Source organism: Hemicordylus capensis, chromosome 5 (genome assembly GCF_027244095.1).
Source record: "Hemicordylus capensis ecotype Gifberg chromosome 5, rHemCap1.1.pri, whole genome shotgun sequence".
Lineage (NCBI taxonomy): Eukaryota > Metazoa > Chordata > Lepidosauria > Squamata > Cordylidae > Hemicordylus > Hemicordylus capensis.
The window spans coordinates 141,273,954-141,299,746 of NC_069661.1; the positions used below are offsets into that span (position 1 = coordinate 141,273,954).

The following is a 25,793-nucleotide window of genomic DNA, read 5'->3' on the forward strand; positions in this document are numbered from 1 at the left end:
TTCAGATTGCTTCATTCATTCCTCATGAATGAATGTCTTGTGGTAGCAAGCATGATTTGTTCCCTTTACTAAGCAAGGTCCACCCTGGTTTGCATATCAATAGGAGACAACATGTGAGCACTGTAATATATTCCTTCACTCAATGGAAAAGCATCTGCATGCTTGAAAACAGAAGGTCCCAGATTCCCTCCCTGGCATCTCCAGATAGGGCTGAGAGGAATGCCTGCCTGTAACCTTGGAGAAAAGTAAAGTGTGCCGATGATGAGTTGGTGTTGACTCCTAGTGAACACAGAGCCCTGTGGTTGTCTTTGATAGGATACAGGAGAAGCCAAAGTTAAAAAAAAGAAGGGGGTGCACTTCAGTCAACTAGGGTCACCAAATAAAAGGCAAGACAACAGAAATGCCATTAGGTCAGACATATACCACAACAGCCTCAAATGTAACTGCATCTTTTTTTGACCTAGTTCTGTGTATCCATCCTTTCCATGTAACAAGCAGCAATAGCTAACAACGTGAAGTGTAATCCCCAGAAAGAGAGTTTGTATAATGAAAGATCATTCACTTTAACTAGTCAGCCAGACATTCTGGCCACTGAGGGAAGAGCCCCTGACTTCTCACTCTCTTTCCTTTTGTACATTTTTAGTATAACCACACACAAAAAAGCCATACTGGTAGCACTGAGAAGAGTCACTGGACCCGATGTATAGGTGGTATTTGACACCGAAAAGATTAGCATTAATGTATAAAAATGTTTCAAACAAATGTTGGAAATGTGGACAATGTAAAGGAACTTTTTTTCATATGTGGTGGTCATGTGGGAAGGCAAAGGCCTTTTGGGATATGATATATAATAAGCTGAAGAAAATTTTTTAAATGACATTTGCTAAGAGGCCAGAATCCTTCCTGCTGGGAATAACTCAAGGAGAGTCTTCCAGAAGAAATTTAACATTTTTAATGTATGCAACCACAGTGGCTAGAATAGTATATGCGCAGAAATGGAATGAAATGCCCTCAAAAAGAAGACTGGCTGATAAAAATTTTGGAATATGCTGAGATGGCAAACTTACAGCACTTAAGGGATGAAAATTTGGAATGTTTCAAAGAAGGTTGGGAACCATTTTTACTTTACTTAAAGAACTATTTTTCTAATATGGACCTTTCAGCAGGGTTTGAAATATAGTAATAACAGCAGGCTAGGTTGGGTAAAATAGAGTAGAAATGTAGAATATGTATGTTTTGAATTATTATAGCAATGGTTTAATATGTATAGTTAACGTAAGACAGGTAAGCAGGAAGTCAATATTTACTTAATCAAATAAATGAATGTAGTTGGATTGTAAAAGCCAATAAAATTTTAAAATGCGGGGTGTGGGGGAGAGAAGAGTCACTGGACTCACATCTGGCAGGAAGTCTACAGTTTCCCAGATATATGTATAAAACATCACATTTCTTTCTTGTCCAGTAAAGAAGTCTTGCTCAGAAAGCCACCATCCATTTCCAGTTTTTCGAAGGGGTAGCGGCGGGGGGGGGGGGGGGGAATCAAAGCCCCATTTTATTATAGCCCTTTAATGCCAACTTCTGACCCCCAGTTAAACAAAGCAGATACTGCCATATGCTATACAGTCTTTATATTACAACCAGCACCACTACTTGCTCTCCAAGCTCATGTTCCCTTTATCAGTGCGTAGACCAGAAAATGCAATATAAAGTTTTCAGGAACACATTCAGGAACTCAAGAAGAGCCTACCAAATTAAGAACCTACCTTATGATCTACAAAGCCAGTAACTGGAACTAGCTGTTACTCAGCATTCAGTGCATAAGCCCAACATTAAACCAATCATTATTATTTTAAGTATTTTTAGTACCAAGCTTGTTTTTTGTGTAGCCTGCAGGATCTGGCACCCTAGCTCTGCCACCTTCATGAAGCTCTGTCTACTGATCAGCACGGTAGGGTCTTCAGGTTGTGCAAGTGGGTAGATCTATGGTAAAATTGCCACAGAAGTGCCACAGAGCCCAATTAATTAGGAAGAGCCTATAAATAGTGATGAGCCCAGACCGTTCCGGAGGCCATTCTACAGGCCTTCGGAACAGTCCGGACATGGGCGGTTCAGGGTTCGGGTGATTGGGCTGGGGGGTTCCTTTAAGAGCGGGGGGGAGTGTTTACTTACCCCTCCCGCCGCTTTCCCCCTCCAGCGCCCGTAGTTCTTTTAATATGGGCCGGCAGGATACCTCCCTGCCGCCCCTTCTTATGTTTTGCTGCTGCTGCCGCTACGCTACAAAAGGCTTCAATAAGCCTGTAGAGCGCATGCCCTTCACGTCTCCTCCAATGTGCGCGCACGCTACAGGCTTATTGAAGCCTTTTGCAGCATAGCCGGCAGCAGCAGCAAAACATAAGAAGGGGCAGCAGGGAGGTATCCTGCCGCCCCAATTATTAAAAGAACTATGGGCGCCGGAGGGGGAAAGCAGTGGGAGGGGTAAGTAAACCCTCCCCCCGCTCTTAAAGGAATCCCCCAGCCCAGTGCCGGACCGCAGTTCCGTGCACACCCCTACCTATAAGTGACTCAGCTACTCAAGCTGCTGCCCATTACTGATTTATACACTCCATCTCTTACAACAGATCAAAGGAGTCCTTTCAAAGAATGAATTGTGCTACTGAAGACATATACTGTATATCCCAAAATTCAGAAAAATAAGAATTCTTGTACTCTCCAGTCAATACTGGATAAGTACAGAAAGTCATGCAAAAGCACCAGGTATTGAAAATAGTTTAGAATTTCCAGTAATGGCAACACAGCCTCACAAACATTTAACCTTTTCAAGAGAAAGGCTCCTGAAATAATCCCACAAAATAGAAGGGAATTCCAAAGTAATGCTATCACAGCCAATGCATTGCCAAATTGCCAAAGCACAAAGCGCTCTTTATCAGAAAAGCTCACAAGTAAGCATGTGTTTTAACACCGTGTGCTAATGGCATATGGTTGTGCAAGGCGTGTACCCATTACACAATCACTCTTCAGTTGGAAGGATGACTTTTCCATGTGTCAGACACCAGCCGCCACTGAGGTGACAATGCAATGAAAGCCAGCAATCTTTTCTTCTTTCAATTAACATGGCATCACAGACACAGTGGCTTGAGGCAGCAATTTTTTCTTCAGGAGCATCAGTGAAGCAACATGTGATCAGAGAGGTGCATCCCAGAGTCCCTTTAAATGTTGAGAAGCTGCTGGGAGCAACTTTCAGAGAGGTAACAGCGATGCTTGAGTAGAGCAGCTAGCCCCCCTTGCAACACGGCAAGGGATCCCAAAGCACACCTTTCCAGTTGCACAATGCAGGCACTTGGAGCAGGAAAGCTGTCTTCAGCCTGCCCTGCAAAAACAAACCCCATTTCAAGAGGGCCCATTAGACAAGCAAGCCATTTTACCCTTGGTGAAGTCTCTCCAAAGAGAGGGCGGTTGTCCAGCCCTCTGGTCCCATAGGTCCTGGTGGTAAAGTCCTCCATCATCTCCCCAACTCTTCTCAAGTTCAGTTTTTATCACTCTTTCCCAACATAGGCGGATCCGCTCAGAACAGAGCCATCCCTTGTTTCAAAGCAGCCTGTAGCCCATGGGACATGCAGACAGAGCGTCAGGCGGAGGGAAGAATTTATTTATGGAAAATGCATCTCTCCTGTAGCGTTGGATGCTCCATGCAAATTGCGGTTCAAAGTCAGAGATCCAAGCGTCCCTTCCAGTACTCTGCTTTCTTCCTCATGACCAGAAACTGAGGGGCGGGGGGGGGGGGGAGAAGAGTTATTAGACATTTTTGCATACTCCCAAATGTCATGGACAATTAGAGCTTTATTTTGCCCTTGAGTTGAATTGAGGGATGTTAATTCCAAGAATTATATTATACAGTATAGATCTGTCCATCTTTCTCCAGCCCCTGAAAAACTTCCCTCTCTTTGTTAAATCTACTGAACAGCTGCTACTTTTCTGTGTGGAAGTTACACAGCTGCCCAGGAGGGCTATTTTCAGGTTCAGAACTTTCCCCTTCTCCCAACACCTGTGCCCCTGTGATTCTCGTCAAGTTGAAACAACTGAGCATGTCATCCTCCACTTCCCATTCTACAGAGACATTCATATCACCTTCATCTTTCCATTTTTCATCTGGACCCCTGATCACTCAGGGCAATCCTACGTCCAGGGGCATAACTATAATAGGGCAAGGGGAGACAGTTGGGCCCCCAGAGGCAAATCACATGACTGACTCCCCCAGCCACGCACCTGCCCAAAATTGATGTGAGTGTTAAGATCTGGAGCTACCAGAACAGCATGTCTTTCTCTAGTACCATTAAATGACTTGCATCGTCCATACTATTCAGCCTCATTTCTTTACTTGATGAGCTGAGCTGAGCTGGGGGAGGGGGGGCATTTTAAAATCTTGTCTCTGGGCCTACTCCAATCTCAAAAGCTAGTACCAAGCAGGCCCGACACAGCACATGTTTACTCAGTTTATCCTTTTTTAGCATATTATACTGTCTTAGTTTTAACTCCATAGCACTTTATAGTTTTTACTGACCAAGTAAAATTTCAACCTTCACAGACAGAGTAGATTTTAAGCACTTAAGGCTTTTATGTAGTCTATCCATTTAACATTAATTTTACCTGTTTTAACTGTAGTTCTAAGATAGCTTACCACAGCTTAACAGTAGCTGTATAGCTGTGTACTTTTAGCTTCTCTACTGCCTCACAGTTCTGGGCATAGCCTGTTTTAATGCTGCCTCAATGCTGTTTTAATGTCATCTACTTAATGCTGGTCAAAGACCACAATAAAGACTGACTGATTGATTGACTGACTGACTGGTTGGTTCAGAACTTGAGACAAGAGAGTCATGCTGCAAGACTACACACTCACACACCACCATCCCTATTCATATTTCCTTGGAATTATGTCCCACTACATTCAATGGCAATTACTCCCAAGCAAGCATACACTGGATTTCTCTTTTAACTGGAAGCAAGGCCCGTTTAATTCAGTGGGAATTACTCTCAAATAATTATACATAGATGAAACAGAGCCAGCATGGTGTAGTGGTTAGAGTGCTGGACTAGGACCAGGGAGACCCAAGTTCAAATCTATTCAGCCATGATGCTAGCTGGGTAACTCTGGGCCAGTCACTTCTCTCTCAGCCTAACCTACTTCACAGGGTTGTTGTGAAAGAGAAACTCAAGTATGTAGTACACTGCTCTGGGCTCCTTGGAGGAAGAGTGGGCTATAAATGTAAAAATATAAATAAATCAATAAATAAATGGACTGTTAGTCTTTCTCCAAAGAACAAAAAGCCTGGGGCTTAAGATAAAAATTGCTGGTTGCTGACTTCACTTCTCTTCTTACCCATGCCAAGATTAAATCCAGACTCAGAGGGATTTACGGGGGGGGGGGAGCGTGGAGAGAGGGGAGGCAGACTATCATGCAAACGAGAGATAGCAGATTTTTCGCCATTACTTCCACACCTTTAAACACATGGAAATAATTCACCCCTTCTCCCGCCCCTCATTTTACACTATATTTCCTTAGAACTCGGCACTGGAAATATGTAAGACGCTAGGGATCTCCCCGATTCTAAAAAAGGTATCTGAATTTTAAATCAAAGGGTCAGAAACTTCCGTCTACCTTCCACCAGTTTCTATCGACTACAGGGAATTCGGGTCCTCCTCCTCCTCCTGCTCTTCTTCTTCCCCCAGAAAGCAGCAGCGTGAGCCGCCGGTCCAATAATAACCCCTCTCTGCCCAGATATCTACTGCTGCAGCGGCGGCGGCCTCAATCGAAGCCAAAGCACTTTCTTCCCAATAAATCTCTCTCTTTAAAGGCTGTATCTTCAAGAAAAAGGGGAGGGGAGATAAGGAAGAGATATTTCAGCACCCAACACTCTGAAGGACTAAATCAATCAAACCGGACCCTTACAGTAAAAACCCAAATCCTACCCCTTCTCCTCCTCTCCTGCAGGTGTTTTCCCTCCCCACATCCCACGCACAAACCCTACTTCCTTTTGAGAGCCAAACTGGAGAAAGAACATGTGTCCACAAAGCAGCCATAACAACAACATCCCAAGAAAAGAACGCTGGCGGTGTCAATACTCCATCGCCGTTCCTTACCTTGTTGATGCATCCGAAACGAAACAAGACCCAATTTAACGCGGCTGCCGCAAGTTTCTGCCTTTCCACGGGTTGTAATCTTCCTCTCTCACAGGCCCTGTCGCAAATCAGCCCTCCTCCCTTGACTATCCAAGTTCTGCCTTCCCCCGTGAGCTCATTGGCCTGGTTTATCCAATCACAAACCAGAGAATACCTGCACCTTGCTGCAAATCTGTGTTTATTTCCACAGCTTTGGCGGTGGGGGGGGGGGGCGCGAGGGGAGGTGTTCGGTTTAAAGTCGTCATCATCTTTATTTTCTGGAAGGAAATTTCTCGTAAGAAAATGAATACGGTACATTTGGTTGTAACTTACCGGAACAACTGTACAGATTGCCTTGAGTGTCGTTTTAATACTCCAGTTTTAACGACCAGTGTCAGTGGAAGCTGGAAAAACAATTTCCACAGCCTCACTTCGTTTCCTTACTGATTGCCTAGGGAAGATTTCTCAGCTTTCAGGATTAACTTAAGGGGTCACTAAAGTTATATGGATCTTCTAAGTTCAGGAACAGTATACCTGAATGACCTATTGGCTAGTTTAGGTCAGTTTTATTGTTTAGACACCACAATCATCAAGTGTTACTGACTTCAATGAAACTTACTTTCACATAAGTGTACATGAGATAACCTTTGTCTCTGTACTAAAGAGTTATCCTATGTACACTTATCTGGGAATAAGCTTCATTGGAGTCAGTAACACTTGACTGAATCTGAGTAAACATGCATATAGGTGCCTGTGGTGTGATGGTGGGGTTTTTTTGGGGGGGGGGGAGTTAAACCCTATGGTTAACTAATTAACAGCACAATTCTATGCATCCTTCCTTGGAAGTAAGTTCAAGTGAATACAAAGGGACTTATATCCAAATAAATATGCATAGGATTGTGCTGCACAGTTACAATAGAAATCCTAAGCATAGTTATTAGGAAATACAGCTGTGTCCTACTTCCGAGTAAACCCCTTTGAACTGAGCAAGATTTATTTCCCATTCCAAATAAGCATACATACAATAGGATCAAGTCTCAATGAACTACCCATACTTGTCTGTAATCTTAGAATCTATTTACATATGTTATTGACATCATGCCACTGAACCCAGTTGATCTGTGCTAGTATAAAACTGATCACATGACCATGGGCTGCAGTTTCTCAAAAGCACTGCCTAGGACTGGCTTAACCAGGGGTGAAGATCCCCTCTAAATATTTGAGACGTTCCACCCTCACTTTCAATTATCTCCCCTTACCAAACCTAACTCTTCCATTTTCTCCCCTCTCCACCCAAAAGTGCCTTTTCTCTCCCCCCGCCAAGTTGCTCCTCAGACTTTCCCTCTGTCTGCACCCCTGGCTTGACCACACAGTTAACTAGGCCCCTAGGGCAGCAGAGTTCAAAGGGCATTGGCTATGCTAGAAACAGTGTATGCCCAGACTACTGCACCACTTCCAGCATAGCCTGATATTTCATATATTTGAATAGAGACAGTGCTCCAGAATCTTCTGTGACACAGCAAAGGATCCTGGGACATACTCTTAGGCTCTTAGGCTCTGTGAAATTGGAGATACTACTTCAGGTAGCCAAAACATTGGGTCATCATCATCATCCCTAATATTTGCACTAAGCTTCTATTATGCTTTAGTGATGTATTAGAATTGAAAATGCCCCTGTTCGTGAAATCTAATAATTTCCCAGTTTCACAATAAAGTTTTACAGGTCCAGTCTTATGATTGTTTACATAGGATTCAATGGTACTTATGCCCAAGTAGTTTTGTTTCATTTAGAATATACAGAGGCTTCAGGCCTAGTGGGCTTAGCAAATTAACATTGCTGTCCAATTCACACTTATGTAAGAGTAAACCCCATTGAGCACAGTGGGGCAGGGCTGGCCTGGCTCCAGGTTTCAGGGTGCCCATAGTAAATTCCCCTCCCCCCTGGGTTGCTCCACCATCACTACACAAAGGCTGTGAGTAGCACAGAGCCTTTGTCAGGGATAAGTAGTGGATCTTTCAGGGAGTCATGACTCATGGACCCTTAGCCACTGCCCAACAATGGTGACCCTTGACACTGGACCTGTATCTCACCTGAACTCCAATCTGAAGCTATCTACTGCTCTCCCCTGCGGAAATAAGAACGGTTATGCTCCCTGAGGCCTGGGCTAAGGGCTCTTGGTATGTGGCTGGAGACTGTTAATGCTGAAAGATTAAGCATTAAGTGAAAGATGCTGCCACCAACTAAATGTGTTTCACTTCCTCCAGCTGCCAGAGAGCTACCTAGAGCTGAGACTAGGGTTACCATATTCAATCTTTCAAAATCCAGGCACCCTAATTTGCATGCTATGCAAATTAGCTTGCAAATTTGCATGTTATGCAAATTAGCTGATGCACTGTCCAGTTGAGTTGTATTTGCCCTGGGTATCTACCAGCAAGAGTTGGGGAGAATCTCTTTATCTAACCATTTACCTGAGCATTAAACACACCCAATCTTTCTATCCCAGCACTTTCTAATATACCAGTTCAGTTTTTAACCTTGTCCAATTAGCTGTATGCCATGCTGCCATGGATTCCTCACCAACTGCAGACTACCACCCCACTCCATTTTCCAATATCTGAATATGCTTTTTATCGAATATATGTGCTATTTATTGGTTTAAATGTGCTATTTATTGGTGGAGCTGAAGATACCAAATGAGATTAGTGAAGATAACATATCAAAGCTCATGCTGAGGAGCAGTGCTGAGTGCATTTTCATCACCACTAAATTCTGCAATTGACCCTACAAAACTGGTGCTACGCATTAAGGCTTTCATGCTTGAGCCTTGTCATGGTCACCATTCACAACTTGAGATAGGTACATCAAATGTAACACCAAAATGATTCCTTTGATTTATACTAGAATACTAGTATAAGCTGGAAAAGAGCAGGGGGCAGGGAGAATTCATGGTGGCTTAAAGCAAAATAAACACACATGCAAAACCAAAATAATATCTATAGAGAAAAAACCTAAACTAAGTTTGAGATATTAATAGCAGCAATAGAACAAAAAATACATGGAGCTTTTTAGTTAAGGCTGCAATCATCTTTCTCCCACTTGGGAGAAAACCTTATTGAAACTAATGGTACTTACTTATAATAAGGCAAGGCATGCACAGAACTGATTGCACTATAAAGCTAAAAACTTTAAACATTACAATACACAGGTAGGCAGTGATTTATATCAAAATCAAGCTATTCTTTCAACTGCCCTATAGAAATCCCTGCTGACAAAAAAACAAAGGCAACATTCCTCAGGAAGAATACTTATTGTGAACCTCTCCCAGCCAGCCTCTTGTGCTTTACCTACCTTACTCGAAGTCCAGCAGTTGAACAGAATGCTGACCACAAGTTTTGTTCCTTAACACCACTTCTACAAGGCCTAGAACTTAGCTTCCCCCCTCCCCATTTCTTTCTTTCTTTTAAATGAAAGCTGGGAATCTGGGTGAGCTAATTGGCTAACCAGGCGCCGGGTAACATGCTTAAAATCCAGAAAACACCCAGAATTCCGAGGGAGATGGCAAAGTTAGCTTAGGCCAGAGGTAGAAACAGCTTTCTTGAAGGGAGAAGACTTGAGAATTGTTTGTTGTTTCCTGTGGTGTTTTTGGTTAATCCATTCCTAGATCCAGGCCAGCTTTTGAAAGGGGCTTTAGTTACTTGTATTCCAGTCCTGGAGTAGAGGTGGGGCTAAACCACCCCCACCACCCCAAAAAAACAGCCAGCAGCAAGAGCACTGAAAGCAGACTGCACTTGCCTCTCTGTACATAATATCTATTTCATTAAATTGTTAATATGCCTGATTCAACTCCACTGCCTTGTTCTTGCATACTACAACTCTGTCCCTGGATTCTACATTTCCCTGCCCTTCCTTCTGAGGGGCCAACCTCTCTCTAGAGCCGTGTGTCTTAGCTCCTCCGTTAAGTGACTTTCACTGGGGGGTTTTAGTGTCATTTACCTAATTGTTTTGTACTTTCACTTTGTACTGTTTTTTGTAGGAGGTGCTTTTGTTACCGTGAAATGGTGCTTACTAGAGTTGACTATAAGCAATTAGGTTCCGTTCCTGTAATTGAGGATCTAATACCAAAATGCAAAACCAGTCCAGAATTACAGATTTCTTCTCCCCTGAAGGAAAGGTAACAAAAAGTCAGGTATATGAGAAAGAGGCAAGTGACAGGCCTGCACAACATAAGACCCGGGGGCCAAATTTGGCCTGCAGGAACTATTTTACTGGCCCCTAGGTATCCTACAGCAACACAGAAGCCGGAATAGCGTCATCCTATGCATGTTTTCTCAGAAATATGTTGCTGTACCCAGTGAGGCTTACTCCCATGTAAGCATGCCTAGGATTGCAGCCTAAAAGCAATGGCAATTTAGGGAGAGGAGGAGACTTGGCATTTGTTTGGGGCTGGCATGCACTCCAGGGACCCCAATGACTGAGCAGGGACAGGACCTATTTTCTTGCCACTGTCCTTGGTCATAACTATGGGACCACTGACAGAGGGAATAGATCCAACCACCAGTAACTAATAATGTTTGTAATTTTAATGTAATAAAGAGCTAAAATTGACCTCGGCCCTTGCACGTCAAGTTGTGGATGGTTCCAGCCCACCAAGGCATTGGAGTTGTACAGCCCTGCATGAGTAATCCTTTCAAAATCATGCAACTTGTTTTGTACCCAAACTCTGTTTCAGTCCAAAGTACAATTGATGAGAAATTCATGAGTTCGTATCCTTGTCCTTAACCTCTCCGGTTTTATTGTTCTTGTACACATAGAAGATTGTTCAGTTAAGTGGTATTTTTGAAGTCTGCTGGGGAAAGCCCTCACCTCCTTAATTATCCATTTACCAAACTGCTGTGCAAAGAAAGGTTTGACCTGATTGGAAATGAAGTCTAACAGGTAAAGGGTTCCAGAAATCCTGAAATCATTCAGATGAAACACTGCAGAAAGAACATTTTGTCCTTTCCTGTGTTTAAACAGCATTTGTTATAATCTCTGTGAGGGTCTCTCAGTATTAAATTAAATAGACACTGAACACTTTTAATTCAAGAGGGTAAGTGGCAGTATTACTCAAGGTACAAGATATGCTTCTTCTCCTCTGGAAAAGCCAAAAACCATAGACTTACTCAACTATAATCTGCATATCAAACTATTGCATATAATGAATGTCAAAATTTTAATATATGTTGACAATCTCATATGTATGCTAATAATCCTTGGTTAAATTTGTGAATGCCCAAAATAAGTATGTCCTCATGTTTATTAGACATCTACAATAGTGATAGATGCATTTAGCTGAGTGACAACATTCCCCATGTATCTCTTGTTTTCAGACATTCACATATGCTAATGAATTTACAAGCATAGATGCATTTACCAGATTTTGGACATTCAGTGTAACAAGCATATGAGTAAATAATGATCATGACATCAGATAATCCAGTGCCACATTAACCTGTTCTGTATTCAAGATGCTGTGCTATCATGAATTCTGTCACCCCAGTCTGTGGCCTGAGAGTCAATCAGTTTGGCCAATGACGAATGAAGAATATTTATACACAGTTTTTCAACAAAAGTTCCCAAAGTGATATAGATAGATAGATAGATAGATAGATAGATAGATAGATAGATAGATAGATAGATAGATAATGGCTCCTTGTCACCCAAAGGGATCACAATCTTAAAAAGAAATATAAGATGGACACCAGCAACAGCCACTGGAGGGATGCTGTGCTGGGGATGGATAGGGCCAGTTGCTTTCCCTCTGCTAAATAAAGACAATCACCACTTTTAGAAGGTGCTTCTTTGCTCAGTTAGCCAAGACTCCAGTGGGCCAACTGATTTTCATCTGCCACCACCAATCAGCTTGTATCCATTCCTGTTGCTCTTGGTAGCCACTAGCACACCTATAATGTTTCCCAACCTTGTACATGCATACACAATTTTTTAAAAATGCCTTTTTGTGGGGGGCACCACTGGAAGCAGCATGCTTATTGGAACTCTGAAAAATCATTATTATGTGGTTGTTCCCAAGGATTTGATTTCCATTTTTAATTCTGCAACACAACTCACCATGACTTCTTCTCCCCTTCTTCTCTTACTCTTCTTTACACAACATCCTGTATATGTCGCGCATGCATCCCCACTTCTCCGTTGTCTTCAGGTTTCTTTGGAAGAGAGAACACTGAAGTCTTATGTTGACTTTGTTAAAAGTGGCTTCTTTACAAATATACAGGTGTATGTGCATTTGCAACATGTACACTCCAACAGTGTACATGTGTCTGCAACAGCAGTGCTGGTGCCAGGTTGCCGCAGGCCCTGGAGCAAAGCCCTGCACTGGGTTCCCCATGGTGCATTGGGCCCCCGCCCCCTCCCACACATACACAGATTTACTGGTGCCAATGGTGGACAATGACACCATTGTCCACACACAGTAGGAGCTCCTCCTACTTTCCCCATAAGTGATAGGGGGGTGAATTTTCAGTGGAAGATTAAACAGCGGGGCAAATATCCGTGGGAACCTGGCCAGAAGGACCCACTGATTGGGCAACAGCTTGCTCTTTGCACTCCCCCTCCCACCTCCAAAACTCACTGGCATGCTCTTGGCTCCTGATTGGAGAACAAGTGGAGGGGAGGAAGAGGAATGTCAGGCAGCATCCCCATTTCCCTCTTCCTCCTGACTGGTTGGCTAGTACTCAGGTCTAGCCTACCCCTCTTCAGACAGACTGACAGGCTCAGCAATGAGGAAAATATTGCTGAGCATCAACCAGCCAATAATGAGAAGAGGAAGGAGGGATGTTTCATGGCACTCCCTCTTCCCTTCCAAACCTGGGACACAGCCAAAAGCATCTTCAATTAAAGGAGCTTAAGGACCCTTTCCAAATCCTGTCCTCATTAAAAAGAACATCAAAAACTATAATACTCCTGTTTTCTGTCCCTTCCCACCCCTTGCAAACATTCCTTAGCAACTGGGTTCAGTTTACCCCTGAATCCTGGGGCAAAATCTGGGGCTCAGTTTCAATGGAAAGTAAGTGGGGCTATTCTCACAACTAACAAAAATTGGGCTAGGAGAGCCTAGCCCGATTTTTGTTAATCATAAGAACCACTGGGCTCACAGGTGGACCCGGTGGTTCTTGAGTGGCTAACCTGCTCAAGTAGCCCGCCCCTTAGCCCAGGTTTGCGGAGCAAGCGCTCAGCAAATCCGGGCAATCTGCTTGTGAGTAGCCGCGGCTCTGCGCCACGACTACTCGCAAGTAGATCCCCGACCGGGAGGTGAAAAGCTGCCTCCCGGCTCCGGGGGTCTCCCCAGTATGCCCTGTGCGCTCGTGCAGGGCATACTGGGGCTTCCAGGGGTTGCATGGCCCCCGCTCCTCCCAGCCCCCACCAGCTCCGTCACGGAGCCAGCAATCGTGTGGGCGGCTGATCCAGCTGCCCAGGGCTCCCTGCCCGATCATCTGCGGGGAGAGCGGGGTTAGCCCGGTCTCCCGCAGTTTCAGCGAAAGCGGGACTCACGGATCGTGAGACCCGCCTCAGTGTGTGTGTGTTTGTGTGTGTGTGTGTGTGTGTGTGTGTGTAAAGAGAGAGAGAGAGCATGAACAGGCAAATAAGCAAGATAAAAATGTTTCTGTTGTATGAATATACCATTCTTGCTTTTAAGAAGTATAATGAGAACCTATAGAGTTTCTTAGAAATTTGTTTTGCCTTTTGCATGTATGGATTGTTTGGTCTAGGACCGTAAATAAACTTGACTTGACTTGACTACCATTCTTCAGGCCCATAGCCAGCTGGTGGCATGGTGTGTACATGCCACACCAAAAAATTCTCTTTTCTCCCCAGCCTCACTGACTGTTTTTACTGAATATTTTATAACCTGCCTCCTTTGACTTCTGCAATTCTGCAATTCCCCCCCTCCCGCCCCCAATTTGGAGGCTGGCTACAAGTCTGCCATATTTACCCCAAAAGAAGATGACTTTGAGTTTAAAATGACCGCCTTAAAAACAGAGTTTGAAAACAGGACTCTGAATCACTTCTTCACTTCTCTCTCAGCCTAACCTACTTCACAGGGTTGTTGTGAAAGAGAAACTCAGGTACGTAGTACACCACTCTGGGCTCCTTGGAGGAAGAGCGGGATATAAATGTAAAAAAATAAAATAAATAATAATAATAATAATAATAGAGCGCATTGCAGTAGTCAAGCCTGGATGTTACCAGCGTGTGTGCCACTGTTCAAGGTTGTTTATCTCCAGAAATGGATGCAACTGGTGTATCCTTTGGAGTCGATATTAAGCACTTCTGGCGTGATACCAGAGAGAGGTTTAGTTTCAAAAATACTCCCAGACTTCATACTTGTTCTTAAAGGGGGAGTATAACCAGAACAGGCAGATCTAAACCACCTCCTAAGTTCTGACCACCTACATACACACCCATTTTGCCTGGATTCACCTCCAGTTTGTTCTCTGCATCCAGTCTATTACCTATTCCAGGCAGGCATTTAGGAAGGTTAAGGCATTTCCTGATGAAGTTGATATGGAGAAATAGATATGAGTGTCATCAGCATCTTGATAACACCCTGCACCAAATCTCCTGATCCCAGCGGTTTCATATAGTTGTTAAAAATAATTGGAGATAGCATGGAACTGTGCAGGGCCCCATACAGTAGCTCTTGTTAGAAGAACAACCATGTAATTTGTACCCTTTCCTTCTTGCCTTTCCTTACTGTTGGAATTCTTTACACTCTCATGTTTATTGTGCTGTTACACTATCATCTTTTAAAACTTAGCTTTTTTCTTCAGCCTCCTGACATCATTCGACAATGGACAAGTGCATTATTCAGTATTTGTGACAAACACAGACCTCCATCATCTTGAAGCGAGAGTTCACCAATTTCCTAATCTCATCAGACACAGGAGATAGGGCCACTTTGCATCTCATCAACCAGAGGGGAGGAAATTAGAATACTCTTTGAACTATGGACAGGTGTGAGACCCACAGACGCCTGAGCCAAGCTCACCCCCTCCCTCATGGCTTTAAAGCTAAAGGACAAAGGCCTGGCCAGCTCACCCCCTCCCTCATGGCTTTAAAGCTAAAGGACAAAGGCCTGGCCAGCTCACCCCCTCCCTCATGGCTTTAAAGCTAAAGGACAAAGGCCTGGCCAGTGTTCACTCTTTTCCATCTACAAATGGGTGTTCCACAAGAGAACCTGTAGAGATTAACACTCTCTCAGCCAAGGAACTGCCTACTGATAGACTGAGGTAAAACTCAGAGCTCCTCAGTTAGTAAATATTTTTTGTATTTCCTTTTGAATTCCTGTGTGCCTTTCTTTACTTTCCCCCAAGTCCTTATTCTGTGTGCAATCCCTTGTTTCTTAATAAAGTTCATATACTTAGAAGTGGCTTCAGTCTAATTTAAGAGGTTCTGGAGGGTTACTTGCAAAAATCTTCCCCATGTGCCTCGTAAGGTCATTTGCTACTGTTGAGTTGTTTTCAGAATAAAATCTTGTTGTGTAGAGCTGGGTTGTGTCCTGTGGACTCTGGCTGTACAGTGCCTTTAAGTCCCAAGCCAGACAGTTCTAGGTTCTTGAAGCCGTGTCTAAGCCTGGTCAGTGACTTTAGATCAGTCTTCAGCTGGTGGCAGCCTACCTTGAAGGACTACTAGATTTGGGATCAGAGAAATCTCTCCACTGAGGGTAGATCCCAGGAAAGCATAGAGTCACCCCTGTTTCATCACAGTATTATATTGCAATTTTACACTCCCCCCATTATATCTTCCTCCTTCCATCCCTATTCCTTTTATGTCTTATTTGTTCACGTGTACGCTACACATAGGGACCTGATGTTTTCTCATAAGATGCTCAATGCCCCAAAAAGAGAGTTGCAGTAATCCATGATAAAAACAAGTAGAAAATATCCAACGGTGCTGTAGAACAGAGGTGTGCCAAAGGTAGACCAAGTCCTCCAGTAGACCATGGTCAGTTTCTGGTGGATCACCTAACAGCTGCTGGGTCCTGAGATTCTTACAAAGAATGCTGGTAGACAACAAGGCACTTGCTAAAGACCACTACTCGGATCAGTCATGCCTCAACTGTTAAGAGATCCCGAGCATGCATTCTTGCTTTGAAATCTAAGACCCACGGGCAGACCACATAGGACTGGAATGAACCCATCCCCACTGCAGAATCTTAAATTTAATTTTTTTTAATTGTCCGGGGCTCCTGATTTTCAGCGATTCCAGGGAATATTAGACTACACACACACACACACACACACACACACACACACACACACACACACACTTTTTGCTTCCTAATCAACTTTAAGCAACATTATTATTAATGGGTAGCATCCAGGTTAATTAACATGACTTGAGTTATTAATAACTAATGCCTAATTTATTTAGTCTGGATGCTGTCTCTGTAATTTATTTATTTATTTATCATTCACAATCAGCCTCTTTCACCAAAAACCCTACATCTATTGTTCGCATTTAAATGGATGACAACTCAGAAAAGAAAATTATTACAATTTGACCTTTGAAAGGCTTATGCCTTGCCTATCTCAAACACTCTACATGATGAATAAACAAATGATTGAGAGCTCCCAGCTTCTGAATGTACTCCCATTGCAGTCAAGAGAGGCTGAACTCACAGAATAGCTGTGAAGTAGCTATTCAGTGCTTTAATAAACGGAAAGATCTACCACTATTTTTCTGTCAAAGCTACTTAGTCAGTCTTTATTTGCAATGTTCATGAAATACTTTCAGCCAGTTTACCATGAACAAGCAAACAAACAAATAAATCCCCAGAATAAAATGATATAGAAATATGCTACAGAGCTAACATAGATCAGTAAATGAAGCATAATTTGTAACAATAGACATCTCATGGTGAATATCATCTAAAAAGAGAGGGGGAAACCTGAATGAGAAATCTGAAAACGGAGGAGAAAATCATTCACTTACCTTCCTCATTAAAGCCAGACATGAAGTACATGTCTGATAAAAATATTTAAATCAGATAGTAAGAAGCAATATTTTTTAAAAAAATCTTCCTAGTAGCTTCCAGCCATTCAGCACTAGTCCAAGTTGTAAGAACCTCCTTTTCTGCTGTGTACCCAGGTAAAGTGTACCCGGGTACAAGAAAATGTGAGTGTGCCAGGGAGCCCTCCCCCACTCCCAGTTGTGGTCAAGGAGCCTTGGGACAGGTGGGGTGGTGGGAAAGGGAGCAGCAGACTTCGAAGATGGAGGACTCATCACCAGCATCAGCAGCAGGGCGGACCTGGCACTTGACCCAACATTCCATTGGGATCCATGATGTCCCAAGGCCCTCTCCAACCTTAGAACTTTTAATTTGTTCTAATGGGACTTATAACTCATATTACTAGCTTGTTTCATTTATTTCAATGGTGCTTAGTCATGACTATCTTAGTCTGGATCCTGTCCCTCAGAAACAAGGTAGGTTGAGTATTCTTTTCTCCAATTGCAGACAGAGGCTGAGGCTGAAACAGTGGGTTTCCTGAAGCCATTTGGTGAGTTCATGGCAAATTCAAATTGGGGTACAATTCATACTGTGTGTGCAGTTGGGTACCTTCTAAAAAAGCAGTGTCTCTGATCATGCTGACAAGCCTATGTGTAATTTGTATGCAATTTGTATGCATGTGATCAATGGAACATCGGGGTGGGGGCAGGGCTGGCCCCCGCAATTCCACTGTCTTCCTCCATCCTGATGGGTACAGTTACCCTGGATTAGAAGTATAAACAGGGCTGTTCTGAGCATTGTTTGACACAGAATCCTAATGGACCTTAGTAGCTGAGTTTTCATATAGGCTACGATCTTCCCATTAGTCATACTAAAGCTTGAAGAGAGAAAGTTTGGAGTGTGGCTACACCTTTTTAGTATGACATATTGTAGTTCTTTGTCACTCTTTCACCATGCAACCACTTCTTAAGTAGTGAACTGAAGAAAGTGGCTGACAGCCAGACGAATGAAGTGTGTGTGTGTGTGTGTGTGTGTGTGTGTGTGTGTGTGTGTGAGAGAGAGAGAGAGAGAGAGAGAGAGAGAGAGAGAACACTAACACCCTCCCCTACCCAGAAGCCCTCTATGTCTCAAAAAAATATGTCCCAGAGGGCTGTGCAACTCTCAGGGACATATTTTCAGATGGCCCAGAGTGCTTCCTGGAGAATGGGAGGTTTTTGAAATTTCTCCCCACCACTGAACCAGCAATAGAACTGAGATAACTGAACTTTCAGAAGCACTGGTGCTTCATCAGTAAGGATATCAGCCAGTGCAAACAGGAGTCAATGTGTGAAAAGGAGTCTATATGGTGTGTCTCTTCTAAGCACTTCAAAAACTGGTGGTGGCCAGCCAAAGTAGGCATGCTTGCCGCCAGAGGAGCTGCACTTTAAAAAAGATTGCTGGTGGGTCACAAGCTCACAGACAGTAGGAGCGGAATGAGGGGTGTGCCTGCCAATATGCCAACAAGACAGCATTCAGTGGGAGTAGCTGCCCAGGGCAATAAGGAGAACTAAAATTTGCTCCTAAAAACTAATAAAACCTGGAAATGGAGACTGGAAAGAGGCAGAATGATAAAACAAGAAAAGAGAAAATAAGCGGAGCCTTGAGGAATTCTCAACAGAACGTAAGGCTTTGTCTAGCACAGCAGTAAGAAGAAAACGGAGTACGAAAGCACTGACCACATCTCAGGACACACACACTAGGGTTCCCGCCACTTGCACAGGGCAAGGCAACTGCCACATTCTTGTTTAGAGCTCGAGCATTTTCCAAAAGCTGCTCTGCAAAGCAGTGTGGCTACACAGAGAGCACAAAAAAGAACTCCCCAAGCTTGACAACAAAGTGTTTGGCCCTCAGTCACCTGTAATATTTTAATATTAAATGGCCCTATCCACATCCAACACAGTATCTCCAGTAACTGTTGCTGCTGGTGTCTATCTTATGTTTATTTTTAGATTGTGAGCTCTTTGGGGACAGGGATCCATCTTATTTATTTATTATTTTTCTGTGTTACGTTTCTAAGCCATTTTTGGAAGGACGGTATAGAAATCAAATGAATGAATGAATGAAATAATAATACGGAGATGGACAATTACCAAGTGGTAATAATACAATGTACACATAATTCTGTGTGTTTTTACTGTTTTAATGTGTATATGGTTTTTTAACTTTATGAAATCAATTTCTCTTATTTTTAAAATTTATTTTTAATAATTGTACCGCTATAATTGTTTAATAGATTTGTACTGTTTTTTAAATATGTCATAAACCACCTTGGGGTAGTTTTTAATGAAAGGCATATAAATCTGATTTTTAATGAAAGGCATATAAATCTGACAACAAACAACCAAACAAACAAATAACCATTTGATAGGCTGGTTGTTTGTAATATCCTAACAAGCAATGAGGAAAATGTTAGCACATAGCTGCACTCAGGGAAGATTGACAAGGTATTAGAGATGATTAACTGGAGCCCTGTTCCAACACTATTGTACCTGGTACCGTGTACTTGGGGGTACAGGGAAATGTGAGTCTGCCAGGGAGCCCTCCCCCACTCCCAGTGGTGGTCGGTGAGGTGGGAAAGGGAGCAGCGGACTTTGAAAATGGAGGACTCCTCACCAGCATCAGCAGCAGGGCAGGCCTGGCACCTGACTCAACATTCCGTACGCTCCGCCCTCCAGCTGGCCAATGGGCATGCACGGCCACACCCCTGGCTCTCCTTGAAGACAGAGACAAAGGAGAGCATCTGCCCATGATCTGGAATGCTGGCCACCAGGTTTTCCAAACCATGGATAGAAACTCCCCCAGGAGGTTTTACGGACAGGGCTTTATGCTGTGGGGTATCCGAGGAGCGAATCTACTTCGCAGCATTTCCGAGAAAATTTAATCCGGGGGATTAGGTGGAGCATTCACATAGCCCTCGGCTGCTCCCCTACGCACATCAAAGACAAGCATCGGAGTTTAGCAGAAACATCAAAGTTTTTTTCAAAAGCCGTTGGAAATAGAGGATTATTTTAAGTCGGACATACCTTGGGCTAAGCCAGAATTCGCAGCTTCCCTTGGGGTGGCGGGCGGGGGGTGGGGAGGAACAAAGCCCTGTCTGTCCTGGTCCCTGATAGCCCGCAGGAAGGTCAGGTTAAATCCAGCAAATATTTGGACTGGCACACTCCAATCAGGAGTGGATTTGGAAGGAAAGCCCTGTCTGTAAAACCTACAGGTACAGCAACGCATTTTCCGCTGCAGACAAATACTGGCCTTTGGAAGAGTGCACTATGGAGCAGGTTGGCACAGTGGGTGGGTGGGTGGGTGGGTGGGGGTAGCTGGTGGATACCTGTACCATTTGTACCTGGTTGCACTGGCTCTGTGTGCAGTAACGACTGAAGAGGGCTCATATCTTACACATGTAAGTTACACTTTGGTCAATGGCTATCTATATTAACCTTGTAGGAAATAAACCAGGAACAAATGAAAGATCTGCCACTTCTCAAATTTTTTTAGAAAATGAATGTTTACCTTTTAGTGTTCATAGCTTGCAAGATTCCCCTTTTAAAGCCTATGTGCTCACCCAGCCGTGTGTGTCCCTATCAACTTTGGAGTGCCTGGACCAATATGAAACAAATTGTGTGCAGTAAAGTTGTAGGGACACATAAGGACATCTCGCCGGCGTAGTTTGTGATATCAACCACCCCAATTCATGAAGGCGGATGCATAAACATTTGAGGTGCAAGTGGGCTGACTTGTAAACTGCCCCAGGTGGTATAACGATATGATAAGTAAATACAATATTTTTAAATTTGGGTTTTAAGCTTGTGGTTCTCGATGCTTTGGGGAAACTGCCTGCTTTCTCAGCAAGCCTCACTGGGTTTTTCCCCCCCAAACTCTTTGTTCTCTTTCTGGCATCACCCTCTGTGACATCACCAAACTGTCATAACTTAACTGTCAACTTCTCAGAAGTTTCTTGGGAGTCAGTTTCTGCTGTTTCTGAAGCAGTTTCAGTCCTTGAATGGGAGAGAGGATCTGGGAGAGGAGCTGCTTCCTCTCTTCTCTGCTTTCCTCTGCCAGGCTTAGCAGAAGGTTTGTTCTCCAGATGCAGTTTAAGGCTTCAAGGACCCCACCGGACGGCTCTTCCTGGGCACCTTCAGCATCCTGCCAGGGGAGTCGTGGTCATCACGATGGAAGGGGCTTCTCTTCTGTGCTGTGGCCCACTTCATCAAGTGGTGAGTTTCAAGGGAGCCCTGCCCTCCCTCTGTTCCCTTTGGAGGAGGCGAAGGGGGTTTCTATAAAATCTGCTTTATCTGCTAGTAATTAGACCTCTGTTAACCGGGCCAAGAGGTGCCTTTTAACGTTGAGACTCTTCTGTTGGGCACATGGAGGGCAATTGTCCCCATTCAGTCCAGCACAGTGCCCCTTCCAGGGTCTCCCCTGTGTCAAAATCAGCTCTGCTGACTGGGCAAAGAGGTACTTTTGTGGGTAGCTCTCATAGTTAGTGGGGGGGGGGCGGTAAGCAATTGTCCCTGTTCTGCACCTTTGCTGTTGCTGGTGTTGTGTGGGTGTGTGGTATGCTTGTGAGTCCTTTAAAGGAAAAGTGTGCCGTCGAGTGGGTGTCTTTGTGGTTGTCTTTGGTAGAATACAGGAGGGGTTTACCATTGCCATCTCCCGCGCAGTATGAGATGATGCCATTCAGCATCTTTCTATATCGATGCTGCCCAATCTAGGTGTTTCCCATAGTCTGGGAAACATACCAGCGGGGATTTGAACTGGCAACCTCTGGCTTGTTAGTCAAGTCATTTCCCCGCTGCACCATTAGGTGGCTACAGTGAGTCCTTTAGGGACAAGGAAATCTCTTCAGGCCTTCTTGTGGCACACAGTTTGGACTTCACCACTGCCCACTGAGCAAAGCACCACTGTGTAAAGTGGTGACTCTCTTCTATTTAGCAGGATGGGGAGCAACTGTTCCCTCATCAACTCAGCCTAGCATCCTTCTGGGGCTACTGCTGGTCTCTCTGCTGTGCCACTGCATAGGCTTTTTCCCAATTCCCTTTGGGACAGGGGACTCTCTTCTCATTCCTTTGGCAATGTAAATCACGTGGAGAATCCTTTTGGTTGAAAATAGCAGATCACCGTTTGTAATATTTGTGGATCATGAGTGTGGCTGGGAAGAGTTACAGAGTCACGGAGTCCCTCCTCCCTGCTCATCTGCCAGCCTGCACATCACCCAGACCCGGGAACTGTGGGTTAACTGCTCACACAACTGGATGTATCTGTCCCCCCCCCCCCTTATATCCATAGAAAAAGAGGCACCAAAACAGGACCATGTCTGATTGGGGGGACAAGTGGTGTTTCCTTTGCTCTTTCTGGCATAAGAAGGTCAAGCTGCGTAAAGATAAAGCAGGATCCGGCGAGGAAGCAGCGGACTTTGAAAGAAGGTGTAGTAGTCAAGAAGAGAAGAGGTGTATCCGGGGAGGGGAGGGCTACAAGAAAAAGAGAACCTCACTGGGCAACAGAAGGGGAAAGGCGTAGCTGGGCTGTGGGGTGGATGACAAGAGAAGAAAGGCCTACTGGGCAGGAACAGTCGGTGAGGGCTCGGGAGCAACCCAGCCAACGCGGACACTTGCTAAGGAGGGATCCTTACTTACAGCTTCCTCAGAAGGAGGGAGAACCCCTCCTTCCTCCTGCTGCAGCCTCCTGGCTTCCCTGATTGGCTAGAAAAGGTGCCAGTCAAGATATTCTGTCTTCTGATTGTTTGGGGGCTACCTGACTCGGCATCTTCTGCTTGAGCCTGTCTGACCAGGAGCTCCAGGCTGCACTTGGGCTGAGCAGACACTGGCACTTAACAGCTTGCGGGGAGGGCAGTTGGGCACCCATCCACCCAAAGATTAAAAGAAAAGGTTGTCAAAACAAATAAATCCAGGAGACACCTGGGGGAAAGAGGGCGCCTGGCAAGTTGGGCAACCACGGCCGACAAAGACAGAAATTGCCCAGGCACACAGCAGCAGACAGCAAGGCGCAGTTTGGGGCCACCAAAGGGGGGGGGCATCTCAGCATCCCAGTTATCAAAGGCACCGAGGGCTGTTACAGGTCAGAAGGGGCAGGGGAAGCCACAAAGACGCCGAATTTAAACCCACAGCAGCACCCAGTTAAACCCACTACCACTAGGGCTGCTGGCACAATTTTAAAAATAGTAGAAAAATACGCAGTTGGCAAGGAAAATAAAAAGAGAGTAACCCAGACACTGGCACAGTCTCTCTGCCACCACTCTCTGCTCTGCTCTGCTCTGCTGCAGTCTTCCTCCTCCGATATCCTCTAAAAGCGCGTGGCTCTCTCTGTCGAGCAGCCCCTTCAATACACTTTGAAACTCCATCCTTTTGGCTCCCTCTCCCTCCCCCCAGCCAGTGGGGGCACAGTGGCCCCTGACCACACTTGATTTTGTATGATGCCAAGCCAACCAAGGGACAAGGAGATCACAAGCCAATTGGAAGGCGATGCCAGAAAACCAGTCAGCAAGGGGAAAACACTAAAACAGCCCTCCAAAATGGAGCCCACAATCGCCACTCGGAACAGCAAACCAGTTTGCCGCAAAACCGGTTGGTTCTGGGTTGATCTTGAAGAAGCGCCCTTTTTATAAGGTGCTCTGTGGCGAGAGTGAATGGCTTGAAATGCCCCTTTTTGCAGCGAACCTTTTCATTTTCATTTTTCATAAGAATTTTTATTAAGAAATAAACCAAAGAAGACAAAGACAAACCACCATAAAGACAATATATAACCAATCATTTTTCATAATGAAAAACCTCATTTTTCCAATTAATTACATCAGTAAAGAAAAAAAATCTAGAACAAGATAAAGCAAAAGAAATCCAGACTCTTAAAATTGTAAAATCTAATCTGATCAGCTCCTTACATAAGCCGAGACTTCCGAAATTGAAAATTTTGTAGTCCCACACTTTCAAAAACCAATCGTTTAAGGAAGGGATTTCCAAAATACCCCAATTAGATGCATATATAATCCTAGCCGCGGTAATCATATATAAACACAATTCATTTGATTTGGCAGGAATATAAGGTTTTATCATACTTAAAAGAAAATTTTCTGGAAGAAAGGGAATCTTAACTTCTAAGATTTGTTCAGTTTTCAAATGAATTTGTTTCGAAAACTGTTGAGCTTTATCGCAACTCCACCACATATGGTAGAATGAACCTAAATGTGAATTACATTTCCAACATTTCTTAAAGAATAATCTATTTTATTAATAGTCAAAGGAGTTATATACCATCTGAAGAACATACCAATTTCCCCTTAGATTGGTACACAAAGTAAATTTCACATTCTTTTTCCATTGGTATTCCCGATCAGAGAGAGCGATCAATCTATTAAAGTTCTGCATCCATTTTATCATACACTCGTTTATCTGCTCAGTCTCCGTTTCATACCTCAGTAATAGCTTATAAATTCTGCCTAATGATCAGTGTTTCAGGTGACTAATTCTTCAAATTCAGTCAGCTCTCTAAGTTCCCCACCCTGTAACTGTAACTCTTTCCGAACTATTGAGCTGATCTGAGCTTGTTGGTACCAGGATGCTTGTTGAGTTGTTTGCCCAGAAGAAACTGATTTGTCCAGAGCTAAATATTGGGCCAAACTTTGTAAGGAGTATAGACTGCCTCCCCAAAAATTATACTTGGAAGAAAATTCTTCTTCATAAAATAAACATTCAGTATTGAGGCCAAAGGTGATAATCTTGGACTTAATCTTTTCTGATATTTATCCCAGACATAAAAAAAAGACTGTGTCAAATAGTATGTTGTTGTATCTCCAGATCTTTCCTCGAACCAGAAATCCATAAGTAATTATGCAATCCTCTAGTAAGACCAAGTTCCTCCATTCGAGTAAAACTTCCGTAAGGGGATAAAATCCAATTCGAAATCCAAGCCAAACTAGTACTAGCGTGATAATAAAGTTTCAAGTTAGGAACTCCAAGACCACCTCTTTCTTTGGAATCTTGAATCACCTTAAATCGAATCCTGGGTTTTTTATAATTCCAGATGAATGAATTGAGCTGACTCTGCCATGTATTCAACATCTTGTCGTCCATCTTTATAGGAATCATTTGAAAAAGAAAGTTCATCTTAGGTAATATGTTCATGTTTACTGCAGATTGTTTTCATGGATAGATAGTACCTAGATGTAATCAAATGCTTTCTCTGTTTTGTCATTTTCCTTCATGTATGCCAGAAGGACCAGGCTGGCCATGTACTGCTTCCCTGCCCTGAGGAAAATCCCATTATCCATTTCAAAATGAAAAATGGCACCGTTAAATAGTACTAGTTCAGAAATAAGAATGGTCCATATACTAACTTTGGTATTTCAGGAGACAATGATAACAGGCTGGCATTTGAGGAAGACCTCCCTCCCTCCCCCCCCCCCCCCGCTTCTGCAGCCAGCCTCGGGACTGTCCCGCACCCCCCTTCTGCAGCCAGAACAGGGACAGTGCCGCACCCCTTCTGCAGCCGGACCCAATTCAGTCCAGACCCTACTTCTGCAGCAGACCCCGGGACAGTCCCGTACCCCCCTTCTACAGCTGGCCCTGGGACCATCCCACACCA

General features: G+C 44.0%; 1 protein-coding gene across 6 annotated transcripts in view; it reads right to left on the reverse strand.

The window, feature by feature from the left end:
- Positions 1-9,791, reverse strand: part of TMEM243 (transmembrane protein 243) — a 45,780-nt gene extending 35,989 nt beyond the window's left edge. Inside the window, exons 1-4 of one of the 6 annotated variants that reach the window (XM_053253805.1) lie at positions 9,503-9,791; positions 6,136-6,431; positions 5,654-5,856; positions 3,423-3,760 (exon numbers count right to left, since the gene is read on the reverse strand). In XM_053253805.1, coding sequence (XP_053109780.1) covers positions 3,423-3,503 — 81 coding nt within the window. In that variant the 5' untranslated portion in view covers positions 3,504-3,760; positions 5,654-5,856; positions 6,136-6,431; positions 9,503-9,791. Of the gene's footprint in view, positions 1-3,422; positions 3,761-5,653; positions 5,857-6,023; positions 6,045-6,135; positions 6,432-6,486; positions 6,558-9,502 lie in introns of those variants that run through there. The other 5 variants (XM_053253798.1, XM_053253802.1, XM_053253799.1 and 2 more) reach the window with 5 other exon arrangements.
- Between the last annotated feature and the right edge of the window lie 16,002 nt (positions 9,792-25,793).